The 21,683-nt window shown below is 61.9% G+C and overlaps 1 protein-coding gene across 1 annotated transcript; it reads right to left on the bottom strand.

Annotated features, from left to right (window-relative positions):
• Nucleotides 1–226: 226 nt before the first annotated feature.
• LOC120372037 (translation initiation factor IF-2) lies at nt 227–20,170 on the bottom strand. Its single transcript, XM_039488723.1, has 3 exons — nt 19,986–20,170; nt 14,042–16,277; nt 227–552 (listed from the first exon to the last, which is right to left on the bottom strand). Exons 1-2 carry the CDS (start codon nt 20,168–20,170, stop codon nt 14,879–14,881), a joined length of 1,584 nt encoding a protein of 527 aa, XP_039344657.1. The 3' UTR covers nt 227–552; nt 14,042–14,878.
• Nucleotides 20,171–21,683: the final 1,513 nt, after the last annotated feature.

The raw sequence follows: 21,683 nt of genomic DNA, 5'->3' as shown, positions 1-21,683 counted from the left end.
GCTAGCCTGGCCCAATCACACCCAGCTAGGCCCTGCACCTGGGGAGAAACAGGCAGCAGAGAACCCCAGCCCCCTGGAGACCCCAGCCCAGAGCCTGAGCCCCTCCATAGCCACACCAGTGCCCGGTGCCCCGTTGGCCTGGTACTGCCAGCCTGCAGGTGGGGATCGGTCTCTGGTGAGCGCGGGAAGGCTGGCAGTACAGTGCAGCGGAGAGCCCTACCTGACGCTGGGGCGCTGCTCCGTCTGGGCCTTGCGGTCCTGCCCCAGGGGGCTCGTCAGAGGGCGGGGGCTCCAGCAGCGTTGGGGGGATATTCCGGGGGCAGGGAGGGAGTCCGTTTCAGCCTCCCCCGGAGTCTTTTGAGTTGTACAGAGGACTGGGCCCCCCCCGAGTCCTAAAGCGGTGCTAATCCCGGCCCATCCACTTCCAGAGCGCGAGATCCAGGGGGGGGGGGTCCCAGTACGATCCCGAGGCTGGCGCCCTGCGACTCACCAGCACGTCCGTCGAGGGTGGGGGCCTGGCTGCTCCAGCCCATGGGCTCAGCCAGGCTCAATCTGGAAGAGAGAAAAGAGGTCCCAGTGTCAGGGCACATTTCCTCAGGCCGGGCACAGCATCATGCTCCGCAGGGAGGGTGCTGCCACCCAGTGCGGAGCAGAGCCACTGCCTGGCCAGGATGATTCCATGCCACCCCCGCCCCAGGCACCAACCCCAGAGGGAAACCAGCCCTCAGGGGAAGTGCCACTCCCCATTTGAGGGGGGAGCAGGGACTGGACTCAAACCCAGCACCTGCTCATTGGCTCGGGCAGAGACAGGCGGGCGCCTTGCAGCTGGTCCCAGGCGTGCCCAGGTGCCAATGCAAACAGGGAGGCTGGGCACGGGGAGGGAGGGTCCCACTCATGGAAACCTCCAGCCCTGCCCGGGGCAGAACATACGGACGGGGTTGCTCGAGCGCAGCTCCCCAAGGCACCGGGGCAGAGCCAGGCCATGGGACCCCAGTGGAGAGGAACAGGGATCCCCCTTTGGGCATCCCCCCCAGAGCGCTGCTCTGCCTGCCCAGTTGGCAGCCCTGGCACACAGCCCCTCTGGGACGGAGCGCAGCCTCACGCACACCACGGGGGCGAGGGGGGCACTGGCCCCCACCCCTGGGACGAGGCCTGCCCTGGCTGTGCCCTACCCGGGCAGCCCAGCCCAGCCTCCAGCAATCTCCCTGCAGGGTGCACAGCTGGCAACGGCCAGGGATCTCCACCCACCTCGGAGCAGCCAGCTGGGCCCCAGCCACCACAGGGGCACTGATGGGGCGGGGGAGCCCGGCTCTATGGCGGAGGCTGCGGCCAAGGCCATAGCTCAGTTTCCGGCCACAAACGGCCCTCTGCCCTCCCCCGTCAGCTCCCAGGGCCTGGGAGTCAATGAGCTCATTGTCCAAGGGGGGCGGCAGAGCTGGGCTCCGGCATTTGCCCTTGACTGAGTGGGGGCTCACTCCCGAAGGACTTCCCCCCCCCCACATCAGGGGCTCTCACACAACCCCTCTCTGGCTCAGGGCCCTGGCCAGATCGGCTGGGACGTCCTGTCCCTGCTCTCAGCACTGGGGGAGCCGGCGTGTGAGCAACACGGAGCCGTGTCTCAGCCACCCCCACCCAAGCCAGCGCTCAGGGTCCCTGCCAGGGCCTCGGGAACAGGGAGAGGAGGGGACCCGTCTGTTCCTGGCAGCAAAGGGTCAAGAGGTCTGGTTAGAGGGGAGAGAGGGTCTGCTCCCCACATCCGGCTCTGCCGGTGCCCCTCAATCCCACCATGCAGCCCCCTGCTATCCCAGCCCTGGGCACCCCCCCAGCTCTACCAGTGCCCCTCACTCCCGACCCGCAGCCCCCTGCTATCCCAGCCCTGGGCTCCCCACATCCAGCTCTGCCGGTGCCCCTCAATCCCACCATGCAGCCCCCTGCTATCCCAGCCCTGGGCACCCCCCCAGCTCTACCAGTGCCCCTCACTCCCGACCCGCAGCCCCCTGCTATCCCAGCCCTGGGCTCCCCACACCTGGCTCTGCCAGTGCCCCTCAATCCCAGCCCTGGGCACCCCCGCAGCTCTACCAGTGCCCCTCACTCCCGACCCGCAGCCCCCTGCTAGCCCAGCCCTGGGCGCCCCCCACCGGGTGCGGCCGGTGGCCCTCAATCCCCACCCGCAGCCCCCTGCTATCCCAGCCCTGGGCACCCCCCCACCAGCTCTGACGTTGCCCCTCAATCCCGACCCGCAGCCCCCTGCTATCCCAGCCCTGGGCTCCCCACACCTGGCTCTGCCGGTGCCCCTCACTCCCGCCACGCGGGCAGAGCACAGTACAGCCTGGAGGATGAACCCAGGCAGACTCAGCAGCTCTCTCCCCCTCCCTTGCCCTTGCCCTTCCCCTCCCCCCCCCCAGTGTAGCTGCACCAATTACAGTTGCTGCTAATTAATAGGCCCATTTCCTCTCCTGCTGCTGGCTCCTTTGGACCATGTCCAGAAGAGGTGAGAATCCCACTTGTCAGCCAGCCCCAGCCCCTGGGAGCTGCTGCATGACAGTCCCCAGCCCCTGAGCTGGGTGAGGGGAGATCTGCCCACAGAGGCTGCACGGGGTCCAGCGGGACCCCGTGGCCAGACAGCAGCAGCCTCTCCCAGGAGTGACACTGAGGGCTGCGGCTCACGCAGCAGTGGCAGGGGGGGTCTCTGGGTCAGACACTCACATTGGCGTGAGAAGCTCTTGGTGAAGATGTGTTAAATTCCCACAAAACCCCTCTTGGCCCAGCCCTCTCCCAGTCACACAGAGGCTCTGGGGCCTGAGCTGGATACAGACAGGGTCCCACAGCACCCCCAGGAGGTGGGGACGTCTCACCACATGGGAGCCGGTGCACAGGCCAGCCAGTCAGCTCTGTGGAGCAGGGAGCACAGCGTACAGCACCTGGCACCATGGGGCTGCTGCAGGGCTGAGGCTTCCAGGGGCGGCTCAGCCCAGGTCCCACAGGAAGAAGCAGGGAACACCCCAGTCCCGTCCCCATTGGGCCTCCTCCCTTCCCTCTGCCCGGGCAGGATCAGCCCAAGGTCTCTGACTGGTACCAGCTGGGATCCAAATGCCCCTGGCTAGTCGCCCATCCCCCAGGCAGGAGGCCCCACCCACAGGAGCCCCAGAGGAAAGGAAACCAAGAGGGTGGAGATGAAAGGCTCCAGCTCAGTGCACCTGCTCAGCAGTCGGGGCTCTTAAAGGGACAGTGTAACCCCAGCAGCCAGGGCCACGGGCCCCTTTGCCGGTGGTTCCGGGCTGGAGGCAGACAGGGCCTTGCAAGGGGCTGGGGAGCACGTGGGCCAGGGCGTCCAGACACAGACAGCCCTAGGGCAACGGCTGTGGGGGACCAGCCCCAATGGTGACACAACTGCCCCCCATGCAGCAGCAGCAGCGCGCATGGGCACTGGGGGCACCAGCAGGTCACACACAGGCCAGGGCCTTGGGCACTAAGCCACAGGTCTCTGCCCCAGGGCAGGGTCTGTAGCCTTGCTGCCACTAGAAGGCAGTGCACCCCCCCACACACACTGTCCTGGAGACACAGGTGGCTGCGGGGGCAAGGCAGAGCCCCAGGCCTGGCTGGCGGGTCAGAGGAGACCAGACAGGTGAGGCTTGTCCAGGGGGGTGGGACAGGGGGGCACAGGCGGGTGCCAGAGGAACACAGCGCCCCCGGGGGGACCCTGACCAGGCTGCCTGGCACTGCCCCCACCTCTCACCGTGCCCTGAGTGCCCTCACCCCAGTTCCACCCACTTCCCCGCCCAGCAGTTCAGGCTGCAGCCCAGCCCAGGAGAGCCATGTACCCTGAGCCTGCTAGGCAGCACAGCCCCCTCCAGTGCCCCAGGCTAGTGGGGGACCCTGAGGGCAGAGAAGGCTGGTTTGGGGGGCAAACCCCAACCCTGGCAGGGATCTGTTCCACAGCAGCTCTAAGCTGCCCATTCCCACTAGCCACAGTGGGAGTGTCAGGGCAGAGCCCTGGGGCCGGCTCTCCCGCCTGGCCAGGGGGCCAGCCCAGGCCTGGGGCCCCAGCCCAATTCAGCAGGAAGTCAGGAGATCCCTACAGCCATGGCTTGTGCTATCATGGCAGCAGCCAGCCGAACGACCCTGGGACGAGCCAGGAACGGGGTTGTGGCATCTCAGCTGTGGGGGCGGGGGGGGAACGACGACATGGAGAGGGCCAGGTGGGGCAGCTTCCCCCCACCCCCCCAACAAGCCAGGCAGTGCAGAGGCTCCTGAGGGCACCCACAGGGCTGTGCCCAAGGGAGGGGACTGGAAGCTGGTACACCCCCAGGCCCCTGCAGCACTGGGCATCAACCCTGCCCACGCAGCACGGGCCGGGCGAGCCACTAGTGATGGGGGGAGCCAGTCTCCAAGTTACTGACACCGACTCCACCAACCGAACCCCCCCAGCTCCCCTCTCCGCCCACCCAGGGAAGTTCAAACCTGCTCCTGCGCCAGCCGCCCTGCCCAGCGCCCTGCAGCACCAACAGCTCATGCCCCGGCTTCCTGCCCATGCCGCAGCTGCACGGCGCTCAGCCGCCTCGCACTGGAGGGGGCGCGCGCCTGGCGGCCTCGTGCGGGGAGGGGCAGGGATGTGCCACACATGGAAATGGGGGCGCAGGGGGGTTCTAAGGGATGATCACAGCCCCCGGCGTCTGCTCTCGCACCATCCCCGGAGGTGCTGGAGAGGGAAAAGCCCTGCTAGGTCCTGTCTACTGCCTCCCCTCCCCTCCCCCCATGGTACTGCCCGAGCCCCACCACTGCTCCAGCCACCCGTGTTCCCCACCTGACTGGAGCCCACAGCCCACACTGGGCGACGCTGCCAGGCTCGGGCACCGAGGCAGCGGTGTCTGCCCCAGAGCGCCTGCTGCCTGGGCACTGACTGGCCTCTCCAGCACCGAGGGGCAGGGCGTGTCACCCTCTCTCACACACACACACCCAAGTCTGGCCTTCCACCCACTCCCTCCCCCAACAGCTTGCATGGCACGAGGGGCACCGGTGGGCTCGCCGGCATGGCTTGGCGTTAGCCCTCTCATCTCCCAGCTGCCAGTTCAAATCCAGCCTGGGTCAGGTGTGCCCCAAAGCTGCTGCAGCCTGCTGGCCCGGCCACACCAGCATGGACGGTGCTTGGTGGCTCTCAGCCCAGCTAGTCACACACTAGTGACCACAGCACGCTGGCACCCACAAACGCCTGCCAGCTGCCAAGGGGAAGCGCCCAGCTGTGGGGGACGCTCCCAGCAGCCCGACAAGCTGGGCGGTGCAGGGGGCTTTGCCAGCTAGATCCACCGGGGCCACCAGTGGGCAACCGCTTCCTCCTCTGCAGCCCAACAGTGGAACCTTTGGGGAGCGGAGACACGACACCCCCTGGCCAGGCAGCTGCCATCAGCAGCGCTAGAGGGAGAAGGACACTTTGGTGCAGCCAGACCCCCAGGGAGGGGATCAAACGGGCACCACAGGGGACTGGGAGTCCAGAGCCGGAAGGCCAGGGAATGAACAGAGACCAGCAGACACAGCCGATGCAGCATGTGGCATGGCCTAGAATGCCAACTCTGGACCACCAGCCCCAAGCCGCCTTCTCACTCCCCTGCCCACCCTTCTGCCAGGGCCATTCCAGGGGAGCAGGAGCCAGACCGCGCCTGCTTCGCTTCCCACTCGCTGCCAGGGGGAGAAGGGCCCCTTTGTCTGTGCGCCGGCCCCGGGAGACAGAGCCACAAAGGAGCTTTCTGCGGAGATCGCGTGTGAAGGGCAGTGGTGCAAAAGGCCACGAGGGGGAGAGACAAGCCCGGAGCCCACAGGGGGCTACAAACTCCCCCGAGCTTGCCTCAGGAGAGTAACCTCCACAGCCTGCCGGCTGCACACAGAGGTCCATGCATGGTCCACACAACCCCATGCCCCTAAGCCTCGGTCGGCCAGAAGCTGGGACTGGATCACTCATTTGCCCTGTTCTGTTCATCCCCCCTGAAGCATGGAGCCCCAGCTACTGTCAGAGACAGGATACTGGGCTGCAAGGACCGCTGCTCTGACCCAGTACGGCCGTTCTTCCGTCCTATGATCCTGCAAGGTGCTGGGTGCCTTCAACTCCCAGCAGCTTCCCTGAGGAGTGAGGGCACTCAGCACCTGCCAGCGCACCACGCGACACGACATCTTTGAGGGCCAGCTCCAGGAAGAGACGGCGGGGCTCAGACGGGAATGGAGCGGGGTGGGAGGAAGACTGCTTGACAAGCACGTCTCTCCTCCAGCGGTCAGACTCCCCTAGGCACGCAGGGTTTGCCAGACCAGTCAGAGCACTGGCTCACCTGACCTTCTGCCAGCAACACAGGCTGGGTGCAGGCTCATGGTGAAGCAGGACAATTGTGCAAGGCTGCACAAGGGGGCAGGATTCCGGACCCCTGCACCCACTGGCCCTGAAGCATAGGGCTTGCTCACCCATACCTTAGCTTGCTGAAGTACCCTACGTCAGCGATATGGTTATCCAGCCACAGGCTCCAACTGCCCTGAACCCCACCGACAGTCATTTCCCCGAGGGGTCCCTTGGCATCTCACCCTGCCTTCAGCTTTGCGGCTTCACATTGCAATGGCTACACGACTCCACTGAAACAAGCCAAATCCCAGAAACAGTCACTTAAAGGAGTCAGACTCGGGCCAGCGGATGGGACCTTTATGATCCTATCATCTGCCAAGCTGCGTGGCTCAGACCAGAGGCTCCCCCAGCAACTGACCGATTCCAAAGCGCCCGGGCACGTTCCAGGCATCAAGGGGCAGAACTCTCCCAATTTGACGGGAAGGGGGGGCATTGGAAGGGGAGGTGGGGATGCACAGAGCCCTGGTCACCTGGTTAACACGCCCATCAACTTCAAGCCCCTCTGTAACGATCTACAGATCAAAGCACCAGTTCCGTGGGAAGGCAGCCAGCCACTAACACCTCCCCAAACTCAGCTCCGCTGATCTTCCCTACGAGTTAAACTGCTGACGTCCTGAGTGACTTCACTTCCAGAAAGGAAGGAAAGAACTAACGGGGGAAGGGGGCGAATAGGGGACATGATGGAGACAGAGCCCCTGACACGTAACAGAGGAGGGAATGAAGGCAACGTAGAGCCCGTGACCCCGGGGGCAGATCAGGGGACCCTGGGAAGGGGAATGGGAATGGAAGGGAGACTAGGGGGCACAGCCCCTGGCATGAAAGATGAGAGTAGGGCCTGCGGGAGTCCCTGAAATAGAGGGGGATGGGAGGTGGCACATACGGAGCTGGGGGAAGGAGTGATGCACCGAGTCCCTTGTGTTTGTGTGTGACAAAAGCTACAAGACACGTTACTCTCTAGGACAGGGGTCGGCACCTTTCAGAAGTGCTGTGCCGAGTCTTCATTTAGTCACTCTAAGTTAAGGTTTCGCGTGCCAGTTATACATTTTAACATTTTTAGAAGGTCTCTTTCTAGAAGTCTATAACATATAACTAAACTATTGTTGTATGTAAGTGAATAAGGTTTCAAAATGTTTAGAAGTTTCATTTAAAATTAAATTAAAATGCAGAGCCCCCCGGACCGGTGGCCAGGACCTGGGCAGTGTGAATGCCATTGAAAATCAGCTCATGTGCCGCCTTCGGCGCCCGTGCCATAGGTTGCCTACCCCTGGCCTAGGAAAAACAAACCCCTCGCAAAGCAAAACAGAGGCTGTTTCCCTTTAACACCCTGGTCCAGCCGGTGAATGATTTTCAATAGTGCAATCACAACAGGAAACAGCTTTTGAAAATAACCTTGCTGGAACCTTGAATGTGACCAGCCAGGGGTGTGTCAGCAGCACGCGCATGCCTACACACACACACGCACACCATTGCACAAGCAGTGCACGCATCCTGCATGCCATTACGCAAGCAACGTACACATGCACCCCACACCCCATTGCACAAGAAATGCATACACACCTTACAAGCAGTGAGTGCGTGCACACCCCCCCGCATGCCATTGCACAAGTAGTGCACACACACACCATTGCACAAGCAATGCACACATACACGCAATTGCACAAGTAGTGGCATGTGCACACGCACGCCACATGCCATTGCACAAGTAGTGCATGCACACGCACACACACAGCAAACCATCCCAAAAGTGGTGTGCACACACTAAATAGCTCCAGAAGGACTAACTCATCAAATCAATGCAGCTGGACAGCCCCACAGCTCAGGCCTGCTAAACAGCCTGGCAATAACTCCCCCATGAACTTGCAGTGCTTCCGGGCAGTCCCCAGTAACCCCTGCACACAGAGCTGCCTTGGGAGCAATGCTAGCAAGCAGCGAGAGCAGCCCCGCGAGCACTTACAAGCAACCCTACAGTAACACACATGCAGGAGCAGCATAAGAACATAGGAACGGCCAGATTGGGTCAGACCAAAGGTCCACCTATCCCAGTGTCCTGTCTTCTGACAGTGGCCAGTGCCAGGTGCCTCAGAGGGAACAAACAGAACAGGGAATCACCAAGTGATCCATCCCCTGTCGCCCATTCCCAGCTTCTAGCAAACAGGCTAGGGACACCATCCCTGCTCATCCTGGCTAATAGCCATTGATGGACCTGTCCTCCATAAACTTATTTCGGTCTTTTTTGAACCCTGTTATAGTCTTGGCCTTCACAACATCCTCTGGCAAGGAGTTCCACAGGTTGCCTGTGTGTTGTGTGAAGAAATACTCTCTTTTGTTTTAAACCTGCTGCCTGTTAATTTCATTTGGTGACGCCTAGTTCTTGTGTTATGAGAAGGAGTAAACAACACTTCCTTATCTACTTTCTCTACACCAGTCATGATTTTATAGACCTCAATAATATCTCCCCTTAGTCGACTCTTTTCCAAGCTGAAAAGTCCCAGTCTTATTAATCTCTCCTCATACGGAAGCCGTTCTATACCCCTAATCATTTTTGTTGTCCTTTTCTGAACCTTTTCCAATTCCAATATATCTTTTTTGAGATGGGGTGACCACATCTGCACAGTATTCAGGATGTGGGCGTATCGTGGATTTATATAGAGGCAACATGATATTTTCTGTTATTATCTATCCCTTTCTTAATGATTCCCAACATTCTGTTCACTTTTTTGCCGCCTGCTGCTGCACATTGAGTGGATGTTTTCAGAGAACTACCCACTATGACTCCAAGATCTTTCTCTTGTGCGGTAACAGCTAATTTAGACCCCATCAGTGTATATGTATAGTTGGGATTATGTTTTCCAATGTGCATTACTTTGAATTTATCAACATTAAATTTCATCTGCCATTTTGTTGCCCAGTCACCCAGTTTTGAGAAATCCCTTTGTAGCTCTTCGCAATCTGCCTGGGACTTAACTATCTTTAGTAATTTTGTATCATCTGCAAGTTTTGCCACCTCCCTGTTTACCTCTTTTTCCAGATCATTTATGAATATGTTGAATCGGACTGGGCCCAGTACTGACCCCTGGGGGGCACCACCATTTACCTCTCTCCATTCTGAAAACTGACCATTTATTCCTGCCCTTTGTTTCCCATCAGCCCACCACAGGATGCTGCACAAGGTGCACAGCTCTGCAGAAACAAGCTCAGTGCCCCTGAATCAGCCTCTCTGAGCGTGGATTGTAAGCTAGACTCTTCTCCCCACGCCAACCGGCACAGAGCAGAGCAGCTACCCGGGGCAGCAGACAGGTGACTGGCTCAGCCCGAGGGCTATCAACAGGCTCCTCTTATCTCAGCCCAAGTGCAGAGGAACGGAGGGCATGGGGCCAAGACGGCGCCGTGGTGCCGGAGCTCTGCCCCAGCACTCACAGGAGCCAGCAGCACCCTTCTCTCAAAGGAACCCTGAGGGTGGCTGAGCAGCAGCGGCTGGGTCTGCCCAGGGCTGGCTGCTATTTCACAGGCTGATCCAAAGAAAAGAACTGGCATGAGCAGGAGCAGGCCTTAGACAGAGTTCCCTGCACTAACGGCACTACCACAGCCACGGATTAACTCACTCAGCACCCCATGAGTAAATAGCCCCAGGATCACCCTGCTACAGATGGGGAAATTGAGGCATGAGCAGGCAGCAACTTGATGGAGGGAGTCTGTGACAGAGCCAGGACTGGAACTTGAGAGCTTCTGGCTGCCAGGACGGCGCTCCGCATGCTCAGCCAGCCTGTTGTGCAGGGCACAGTGCTTGAGCACAGCTGCAGGACTGCTGCCCCTGTGGGGCCCGCAGAGAAAGCAGGGCCAGACCCTGCTCCCACCCCAGTGCATGGAAATTCCCCTTCCTCACATGCTGTACACGCCACAAATTGCTTCACTCACCACAGACATGCAGCCACTTCTGGGGTGGAACATGGCAGCCATTTACTGGCCGCTCAGCAACGCTGCGCAGCAGTTCATAATGGGAAGCAAATAGCTCTTCCCAGTGAAGCTGGAGGGGGATGTGGAGGGATGCAGAATGGAGCATCCTGGATGGATCCCCGTTAGCAGAGGGGGCTGCTGTCTCGCCCGAGGGATGGTGCCTGCCAGAGGGCACCTCAGAGCCAGTGAGTGAGTCCCCACCGCTCCTGAGAGCTCCTATGGGAGGAGGACCCTGGTGAGAGCCAGCCTGGCGGCCAGCCAGAGCAGCACCCCCTGGCAGCAAACACAGCCTGTTGACGGGTGAGGATTTATAGCCCTGCTGTGGGAGCCGTTCTCCACTGCGGGGGCTCACAACAATGGGCTGGGAGCGGCCACACGGGCGCAGCCAGCCTTTGGCTTAGAGCCGTCCCGCTGGCGGGATGTTCTGGGCGTCTGGCTCTCCTGGTCCTGCCCCCGCACGCTGAGGTGCACACGCAGGCCTGGGGACCCAGCTGCCTTGCCCAGGACGGGCGAAGCACTCGCGGGCTTTCCGCTCGCAGACTGAGTCACCCTGCCCGACGCCCACACGCAGCACCCCGGGCACAGCCACAGAGCTGCCAGCTGCTGAGGAGCCAGACAAGAGGGGAAATCACAGAGACGAGCAGGGCGCCATCCCTGGAGCCATACCCACAATCCCCTGCCTGCCTTGCCGTGCACCCAGAGCCCACTCCCCAGGCCCGGCCTGTAGCACCGCGCTCTCGAGACCCGGGAGAGTGAGGCCTGGGCAGCTTGAGGGATCAGTACCAGGTCACAGATCCTGGTGCTGACCTGAATGCAGCCCAGGCTAGCAGCTCCGGCCGGCCGCCCACCCCGCTCTGTGGAGCAAGCTAGTCTCCAGCTGTTCCTAGCAGACAGCCCCCCACACTACCAGCAGCCCCCCGCCGGCAGCCTCAGCAGAGGGGCCAAGGGCGGGATGGGTCCAGGTCAGCACTGCCCCGGCTGACACCACACAGGATGGGGTCGGCAGTGCCCACTGATTTCAGTGGGAGCTGAGCCGTGCCCGTGCCGGAGCTGAGTGAAGGGAGGGCTGAGCCAGCCAGGAGAGGCTGCTCACAGCAGGGCTGCTCGAGGTGCAGTCCCAGCACTGGTGTGATAAGAATAGTGACCTCTTGGAAGCAAGTGGGAAAAGCAGAGCCCTGCAGGGGAGATTAACCCAGACCAGAGGCACCCACCTCTGGTGGGATGGGCCCCACCACAAGTGCGGATCTGAACACCCCTGAGCTTCAGGGAGCAGATCCGAGCCCAACCCTGCAGCCAGCACCACCATGACAATCATCAGCCACCTGGCTGGCTGCTTCCGCAATGTGCCAGCCACTCCGCCAGCCAGGTGGAGCCGGCACGGTCATCATACCTCGTTAACACTTGCACGGTGCGTGCCACCTGCACACACCGAAGCGGCAGGAATGATCATCCCTGTTTCACAGGTGAGTGAGCTGAACCTCTGAGCAGATCAAGGATTTGCCCAAGGTAGTGGCAGAGCTTGGGAGGGAATCCAGGAGTCCCGAGTCCCCCAACACTTAGGGGATCTGCCAAGCCCAGTCAGAGGAGAAACGTTTGCAAGAGCGTTTCCCCACGGGGCTGGTAAAAGGGAAGCAGCAAGCCAGGCCTGCATCACTGCACCAGCATGGCCCAATCAGCGGACGGATTAGTAGGAACAGGAGAAGAGAGGCAAAGAAATTCTGCTTTGGGAATGCTGCTCGTGTCTCTTTGAAATTCTGCTCTACACCCTCTGGAGCCGGAACGTGGCCCCTGTGCCCCCATTCTGACCCAGCTCCCTTGCTGCTTGACCCCACAGCCTGAGTGCCTCTGCCGAGGCACAGCCAGCCCCTGAACGCCATTGAGCCCCCCAGCTCTCAGGTGGGCTGGCTACTGCTGTTATTCAAGCCCTTGGGACAGGCTATTTGAAAGTCCTCTGGGGGCACTTCAGGTCCTATAGCCGCTGGGAAGAGGAGGCATGCCCCACCACAGAGCAGTGCCCAGGGAAAGCAGCAGGGGCTCTCCCTACCGCAGAGACCAACGGGCTCAGAGAGCACCACAGCGGAGCTAGACAGGAAAAGGAGCACAGGCGACGTATCTGCAGTAGCCCAGGACAGAATCACCCGTCTATCTGCACAACATGGCCCCAAGTATCTGAGAAGTCAAGGGAGTCACACACTGGTGCCAAAGGCAATTCAGTCTGGGCTGGGATTAACCCTTTCCCTGAGGCTGCAACATAGACAAGTGCCCCAGAGCAGCTTCCTACACAACATCCTTCCCCCCCAGCAACCCCCCTGCCCTCTCAGCTGGTGGCTTGTCCTGGGGAAGCAGGAAGGCCCAGCTACCAGTTTCAGCAGAATTTAAGTTTTGATTTTTGAAAGGGTCTCTAGCCTCTATGGCAGAGGACGCCAGCCCAGCATGGCCCAGATCCGAGCCCGATGCAGCATCGTCTGCCTGAGTCTGCAGACAGACAGCTCCAGTGCAGCTCAGAGCTTTGCCAAGCAGAGGCAGCGTGAAATTAACCCAACTCCAGTCAGTTTTGCACCTACTGTGCAGAACCCCCAGGACAGCCATGACTGCACAAATCCCAGCCAATTCTGGCTGCTGCTGGCAGCTGGGAACTCAGCACTGAGCAGAAGATGCAAGCACTAGAGTTGCTGTAGCCACAGGGGAGGAGAGCCTTAGCAAGAGGCCAGAGGAGGGTCAGAACAGCCTGGGTGGGATCGAGAGGACTCTCCTCCCCTTTCTAGCTGCCAGTGTGGGGCTGGGAAGATTTCAGGTTTGTCAAACAGCCACTAGCCGGGGCTGCTAGGAAAGAGGGACCCTCAGGCAGGATTCTGGATCAGCCCGACAGGAATCTCAGCACCCTCTCCTGCCCCAGGGATGGTGCACTGGAGTGGGAGGGAGACTGAGCTTCCCAATGAGGCCTGGTCAGTGGCCCATCACATTTCATGCCAGCTGGCTCGGTGCCTGGACAAAGGACACTGGCTGCAGGTTTCCTGCATGGATATGGCACAGATGCAGCAGTTTGCATGTGCATGCAAGGGAGGGATGTGGTGATAGAGTAGTTCGCAATTGCATAGTATTCTATGCCAAGGGCCCATCCTGTGATGGGCGTCAGTGTGTCCTTGTGGCTACCCTGCCTGCCCACGAATATGGGTGTCGTCCAGTGCCCAGATCGTGACAGCCCTGGGCCTCTTTCTTGTTGAGCCTTTCCACCTAGGCAGCTCCTGTCTGCAGGCCACCACCTTCCGCTCACAATAACCGGAAGAAAAATCGAGCTCTGCCCATTTCCCCTCAGACAAGGGAAACTGACTACGAGGGAAACCTACAGGAAACCTTGTCTGAAAGGAAACACACTCGGGGGTAACTGTGCTGCACGCCACAGTATCAAAATTCCACAGAAGCAGGACTTGAACTGCTCCTTGTTGCCCAAACTAAAGGAGAATTCAGTAGTATGGGGCCTATGACACACAGATGAGCTGTCCTGACTCCCTCCAGCACAGGCGAGTGCTGCACACAGACACACTAGCCATTCATTATGCGGTTATTTGCCTCAGCTGAAAACTAACCTAGACACTTCCCATGAGCACACGCTCCCCTTCCACAAGCTGCCCCCGGGCCAGGCGATGAGAACACCCAAGGGGAGCACTGCAGATCTGTGGGGACACACGTTTTCAGCATTCCCCTTACCTGTCAGTTTCTACCTCCAGTTCCTGCCCTCCAGGCTCCCCACCATCTCTCGCTGGGCAGGCGATGGCACTGCCACTGTACCCACAGGATCACCTCCTTCCTCTGCTGCTGCACTCACAAGCTGCCAGGCCTCAGAGGGTAGAAATTGCCAGGCTCACTGCATGGGAAAGGCGCTGCGGTTATATTCCAGGAAGGCCAAGCTGGTAGCGATGCTGCTGTGTGGATGCTGCCAGGTGCACTGCACAGTGCTGTGGCAGGACACTGCCAGGCTCACTGCATGCTGCCAGGCTCACTGCATGCTGCCAGGCATCGCTGCTTCTGCTATACTCCAAGCTAGTAAAATGCTGCTGCTACATGTTGCCAGAGTCACTGCATGCTCCAGCTGTTGTTGGCGTACATGACCAGGCTCACTGCATGCGGCTTTACAGTGCAAAGCTCACTGTAGCAATGGGGCGGTGCTGATGGGTGCCCAGACTCAGTGCATGAATGAGGGTGATGTTGCTGCTATACTCCCGACCACCCAGACTGGCGGCGGTGTTACGGCCGTGACGCTCCAGGATTCACCCCTCCAGGCTCCTCCTGTGGGTGCTGCTCAGGCTGCTCCAGGCTCGCTGGCAAGGGATGGCGCTGCTGGGCTCACCCCCACCTTCTCCTGCTGACTTCCAGGGATGGCACTGCACTGCCACGCTCATGTGTGGAAGGTGGTGATGCGCTCCCCAGCTAGCGGTGGTGCCAGCGCTGAGGCCACCCTCCTGGGTTCACCAGCTGGTGCTGGTACACTGCTAAGGGTCTGGGCCAGAGACCGTGCTAGGCTCCTGGGCTCACTCCTCTCACGCCCTACACCTGTGCTGCTCGCCGCCTCCCCTCCCTGCGCTGCAGCTGCTGCACACCCAGAGTCCCCGCAGCTTCCTGCACACCTGGGCTCAGCCACTCTGGCTCCTGAGGCTCCTCCTGCACACCAGGCCTGAGCGCCTCCTCCTGCACACCCAGCCTGAGCACCTCCTCCTGCAGGCCTGGCCTCAGGCCCCCTTTCTCCTGCAGGCCCCTGACAAACCCTCCTTTCTCCTGCTGGTGCTGCCCTCTCTGCTGGCTCCCCTGCACTCCTGGGCTCACCTCCCCTTCCCCTTCTGGCTGGTGCTGCACCCTCGGGCCCTCTCCCCACTCCTGGGGGGCTCCCAGAGCCACACCCTGCTCCTGGGGGGCTCCCAGGGCCACACCCTGCTCCTGGGGGGCTCCCAGGGCCACACCTTGCTCCTGCACCCCTGAGCTCACTGTTCTCTCCTCCTGAGGTTGCCGCTCTACTCCCAGGCTTCCCTTCTCTACCAGATGCTCCTCCTGTAACCCCAGCCTCACCCCCCCTGGCACCCGAACCCGCACTCCTGGCTTCACCCTCGCTGCCACCCGTGCCCGTACTCCCGGCCTCGTCCCTCTGGCCACCCGCAGCCCTGGCCTCACCCCTCCTACCACCGGCCTCTCTCTCACTGCCACCCGCTTCTCTCGCCCCCCTGGCCTCACTCCTACTGCCACCCGCTGCTCTCGCACCCCCGGCCTCTTTCCCACTGCTACCCGCTGATCCCACTCCCCCGGCCTAGACTCTCTGGTCACTGACTGCTCCCGCACCCCCGGCCTGGCCTCTCCAGACGCCCGCTGCTCCCGCACCCCCGGCCTGGCCACTCCAGACGCCCGCTGCTCCCGCACCCCCGGCCTGGCCTCTCCAGACGCCCGCTGCTCCCGCACCCCCGGCCTGGCCACTCCAGACGCCCGCTGCTCCCGCACCCCCAGCCTTTCTCCCACTGCCACCCGCTGCTCCCGCACCTCTGGCCTTGACTCTCTGGTCACTGACTGCTCCTGCACTACTAGCCTTGTCCCCACTGCCACCCACTGTTCCCACACTCCTGGCTTCACCTCTCTGGCCACCCACTGCTCCCGCACCCCTGGCCTGGCCTCTCCAGCCACCCACTGCTCCCGCACCCCTGGCCTGGCCTCTCCAGCCACCCACTGCTCCCGCACCCCTGGCCTGGCCTCCCCAGCCACCCACTGCTCCCGCACCCCTGGCCTGGCCTCCCCAGCCGCCTGATACTGTTCCCGCAGGCCCAGAATCACCCCTGACTCCTGCAACCCTGGGCTCACCCCTGACTCCTGCACGGCCAGGCTCAGGCCCCCGGACTCCTGCACGCCCCACCCCAGCCCCAACTCCTGACAGTGCCGCTGCTCCCCTGCGCACACCCCCTGCCCCCTGATGGCTCAGCTGTTGTGCTCCTGACTCCCCCTGCCGCCCACCCCGGCTGCTGCCCCCTCAGACTTCCCCACCCCGGTCCCCTGGGGGTCCCCTACTTCACCACTGCCCCCTGGGGCTCCCGCACCCCCGGTCCCCCTGGGGCTCCCCTACTTCACCACTGCCCCCTGGGGCTCCCGCACCTCCAGTCCCCCTGGGGCTCCCCTACTTCACCACTGCCCCCTGGGGCTCCCGCACCCCCGGTCCCCCTGGGGCTCCCCCACTTCACCGCTGCCCCCTGGGGCTCCCCCACCCCCTTGGGCTCCCCTACTTCAATGCTGCCCCCCCTGGGGCTCCCTACTTCAATGCTCCCACCGCTGCCCCTGGGGCTCCCCCACCCCCGGTCCCCCTGGGGCTCCCCTACTTCACCGCTGCCCCCTGGGGCTCCCCCACCCCCGCACTCCCTGGGGCTCCCCCTGGGGCTCCCCCACTTCACCGCTGCCCCCTGGGGCTCCCCCGCTCCTCCCACCGCTGCCCCTGCTCGGCCGCACCGGGCCGCCTGCTCCGCAGCCTCCAGTCCCGGCTCGCAGGCGGCTCCGGCCCCTCGGCCTGCGCGCGCCGCCCCACGGGCCCGCGCTTAAAGGGCAGGACCCGCGCTCGAGGAGCGCGCCCGGCCCGCGGGGCCGAGCCGCGGGGGCGGCGCCCGGTCGGCGCGAGGTTAACGAGGCGAGAGGCCCGCGGCAGGGTGGGGGCGGGGTGTGGATGGGGAGCCGTGGGGTGGGTAGGTGGGTGGATGGATGGATGGGGGTAGAGGGGATGTGTCTGCAGATGAATGGCTAGAGGGGTTGGGTGTGGGGCTGGATGGGGGTGGGAGTGGTGATGGATGGGGAGGGATGGCTGGATAGAGGGGATGGGTGTGGGGTGGATGGCTGGATGGGGGTGGGAGTGGTGATGGATGGGGAGGGATGGCTGGATAGAGGGGATGGGTGTGGGGTGGATGGGAGGATGGGGGTGGGGCTGGAAGGGGTGGGAGTGGTGATGGATGGAGAGGGATGGCTGGATAGAGGGGATGTGTTGGGGGGTGAAGGGGGGGATGAATGAGGGTGTGTAGAGGGGTGTGGATGGGGATGGATGGGGGTGGGGATGGATAGAGAGATAGGCACGCTACTAGGCCAGTGGTTTTCAACCCAGGGTCCGCAGACGACGTCTAAAGGGTCCGCAACAGATGACTGTGAAAATGGAAGTTCAGATCCCAGAAAAGACATTCTGTTTATCCCAGCAATCAAAAGTGCGCACACACCCCCACCTACAGGCCAAACCCCAAAGTGGTGGCCGTACCGTAGAAGCCAACAGTTTAGCGCCTTTCTGACACTGCGTCAAATGCCTTGTCCTGCACATGCAACGTTACCAGTTGAATTCTGTCTTTAGACTGATCCAAATTCAGCTATGTAGACAGAGAACAGATTTCCAAAGGGATCCGCCAATGAGAAAAGGCTGGGAATAGGCTACAGGGATGGGTGCACAGAGGATGGCTGCGGGGACAGATCCTGCCCTTGAGAGACAGGCATGCTAGCTGAACGCTGCCATTCTCTTGCTGTCTGTCCCTCACAGACACATACCCCTGGGTGCTGAGTGTCCTCCGCCCCCCTCAGTCCCTGCTCGTTGGGACTCTTCCTCCCTGCCTTTGTTATGGTGCTGAAGATGCTGCCCAGAGGCAGGGGCAGCCAGAGGGTGGGCCGTTTGTTCCTGGGTGTGCGCCCCTTTGCTTAGCATGGATGCGGGGCTGGTGGCCATGGTGAGGCGCTGTTCTGGCCACTAGGTGCTGGTGATGCTGGGGCAGAGCATTAGAGCGTGTCAGTGGCACAAATAAACACAGAGCAAAACCACCCTCAGGGCTGAGATTTTGTTTGGATTTGCTGGGGTGCAGCAGGCAGGCAGGGCCCTGGCCGGTGGCAGCAGGACCTTTCCAAGCCCCAACCCATCCCCAGCTATGGACCCCCATCCTCCCTACATGGCATGGCTGCTTGCCACACCCGCGCCCACCAAGGACCAGATCCTCAGCCAGTGTAAATCAGCCTCTCTTCATTGGCGCTTCACCCCCGCTGAGAATGTGACCCAGCATCTGCTCCTGTTGCTGTTGCTGCTGGCACTACTGAGAGAGAGAGAACAGGAGAGAAAAGCTAGAGAAAAGAGATGGGCTCAGTCTCTGCATGGGGTGCCCGCAGGTCGGGGCTGCCCACTCTTCCACTAGCCCGAGGGGCTGGAGGTGGGAGCAGCCTGGGGAGAGGCAGGGCTGATTGCACCTGCATGGACAGCTGCCTAAAGTGCAACCTTATCCAGTGGCAGATCAACAGGGAGCTGTTGGGACCAAGCCTGAGCCTGCGCCTGATGAGCATAACAAAGCGCTCAGGAGCCACCCATTGCTGCCTGCTTGGCACGCTCGTTAACTCCTGCGAGGCAATCAGAGCCAGGGCAAATCCCTCCCAAGTGCTTCCCCTCTGCCTTTGCCGTCGACCGCCAGAGTTGGTTCCAACTGGCAGCTGGAAGATGTCGGGCCAGACTTGTTATGTTTCACAGCACATACTCGTGTTAGATAAAAACATAACTACTCTTGCTGGAAGGCTGCAACATACCACGACTTTATTTCCTAGAATTAAGAATGTTAACACACAAGAGCTAAAAACAGAGAGAGACAAAGCAGACTGCTCCCTGGAAAAGAGAGGCACAACTCACCCCATCTTTACCCTAGGCCAGCCGGCTGCAGATTGACTGATTGCCTCTAGCCTGCATGCAGGACCAGGAAACCCCTTACACATGACAGTGACACCCTACTGTTCCAGCCCACTTCTCAAAGGCACAAGACTTTGCTCTTGTTAGCCCAGGGTAAATCAGGAGTAACTCCACCCATTGCAGCCTAGTCACTTTGGCTTCGCACTAGCACGGCAGAGCAGAGTTGGCCCCGTTCAGCACTTCGAGGGATTAGGGGGCTGGGGATTTGGAACAGGGCACATCCCTGGATCCAGGCATTGTGCACGGCAGGGCCAAGTCTTTCCACTAACTCCAGCCAGCTTTGGCTCGGGCCCCAAAGGCCCCTTCTGTGCTGCTGTGGAATGCAGGGAGGGGGCTGGCTGGTTGCAGGAGAAATTCCTGAGAGTCTGCAGACCATGCCCGCAGGTTCCAGGCCCTGACCCAAAGACTGGCAGTACCCCCAGGGGATGCTGTGCTGGTGAGCGGTGTCAGGCTGAGCGCCCTGCACCACAGGCCTCTTCCCAGCACCAAGCGCTGCAGCCCAGGCAGCAGCACTGCTCAGCAGTGAGCTGGGTCTGTGGGGAGGGGCTGGAGCTGGGAGACCTTGGCTCTGTTCACCCCACAGCTGCCCTCCTCAGCCCCCTCATCAGTTCAGCTGTCCGGCCGCTTGGGGCTCTTCACTCCTCTCTCCAAAGCCTGGGGGAGGGGTGGCCGCAGCAGGGTCCCCTCCCACTTCCAGGCTGGGGGGGCGGGGGCAGCCCCTGGGGTTCTTCATCCTCCTCCCTCTGTCCCTTCCCAGGCCAGGGGCTGCAGGGAGGGAGGAGAAGAAGCAGAGTTCACGTCCTGTTCCCATGGCTCACAGGAGATGGTGAGGGGGCAGGGCCACCCTGGGGGCTAGGCTCCTCACTCCCCCACCCTCCTGCAAGTACGGGGTGCTATGGGGGGGTGGAGAGAGAGAGCGCGAGCGCGCGCTCCTCCTACAGCAGCTCAGATATATCAGCAGGCTGCAGCTTCTTGTGCAGTGACCAGACGGGCTCCAGCCCAGCCCAATCCCGTCGCTGCGAGAACACGGTCAGAGCTGGCGAGTGGCGATGCCACACGTGGTCCTGGAAGCATGGCTGAGCGCGGCCTTGTGGTGTGTCCCCGGGAGAGTGCAGCTGGGACATTGGAACAGCGCCTTCCACCCCATGCAGCGAAGAGCCCAGCCCAGAGTATGCTGGGACAGAGCAGGACCCAGCCCAGAGCATGCTGGGATGGCAGAGATCACAACCCAGAGCATGCTGGGATGGCAATGAGCCCAGCCCAGAGCATGCTGGGACAGAGCAGGACCCAGCCCAGAGCATGCTGGGACGGCAGCGAGCCCAGCCCAGAGCATGCTGGGATGGCAATGAGCCCAGCCCAGAGCATGCTGGGACAGAGCAGGACCCAGCCCAGAGCCCAGCCCAGAGCATGCTGGGACAGAGCAGGACCCAGCCCAGAGCATGCTGGGACGGCAGCGAGCCCAGCCCAGAGCATGCTGGGACAGAGCAGGACCCAGCCCAGAGCATGCTGGGACAGAGCAGGACCCAGCCCAGAGCATGCTGGGATGGCAATGAGCCCAGCCCAGAGCATGCTGGGACAGCAGCGAGCCCAGCCCAGAGCATGCTGAGACAGAGCAGGACCCAGCCCAGAGCATGCTGGGACGGCAGCGAGCCCAGCCCAGAGCATGCTGGGACAGAGCAGGACCCAGCCCAGAGCTCGCTGGGATGGCTGAGAGCCCAGCCCAGAGCTCGCTGGCAGGGGACGCAGGGCATTCAGTCTGAGCTGTGTGAGAGCTCAATCCACTCCTAGGTTAGGCACCTGCCTCTGGAGTCCAATGTAAGGAGCTGCCTGAGCCCCGTGACCCAACGCTGGTCACCGGAGGGTGAAGCCGACAGGTGTCAGCACCACACAGCCTGCCAGCTTTCACCCTGGGGCCACAGCGGGCGAGGGCCTCAGCCATGGGGCTAATGCAGCCAGTGGGATTGTGAGCCTGGTTTTAATGCTGTTTGTGAAATTTCTGGAGGGTGGAAACAGGAGCTTTCTTTTGCCCCCTGCTCAGGGTGTGGGGCATGGCCCTGCAGCACCCCCACAATGTGTGTGTGGAGGAGAGCAGGATAGGGCCCGTTGTTCCCCAGCTGCAGCCTGCTCGGTTACAGCGCAGACCCGGCCCAGCCTGCCAAAGGCTCCCGCAGCCTCCCTGGCCCTCGCGGGGCTCCGTCTGCTGGGCCGACGTCTCCACCTTGTCGCCCCAGCGCTGCCCCAGCTTCTGGCCACAGCTCCCTGGCAGGCTGGGCGAGAAGTGAGGCCAGCAGGCTGCGAAAGGGGGTCCGGGTCAGCGGCCTCATGGGGAGTCCAGGACATGCAGGGGGGCTCCTCAGGACTTGCTCAGCACCACACAGTGTCTCCTGAGTGGCAGAGGCTGCCTGGCTCCCCATGCCCCTGAGGGCTTCCTCGCCCAGACCCCGTGCCGTGCACCCCGCAGCTCCGCAGGTCTCCTCGGGCAGGCGGCAGGCCCCAGGCCTCGTGCTGTGTGTTGACTCTCATTCAGCCTGCACTACGGCTGCCCCTGGCTGCGCCCCGGGGATGGTGCAGTGTGGGAGGCTCAGCCTCGGGACCCAGCCAGGACCCTGCAGGGTCGATCATTCTCTGGCGGGAGTC

The sequence above is a fragment of the Mauremys reevesii genome, linkage group 9 (assembly GCF_016161935.1).
Source record: "Mauremys reevesii isolate NIE-2019 linkage group 9, ASM1616193v1, whole genome shotgun sequence".
Taxonomy (NCBI): domain Eukaryota; kingdom Metazoa; phylum Chordata; order Testudines; family Geoemydidae; genus Mauremys; species Mauremys reevesii.
The sequence above is the reverse complement of the archived record's forward strand: the minus strand, read 5'-3'. Positions and strand labels throughout refer to the sequence as shown.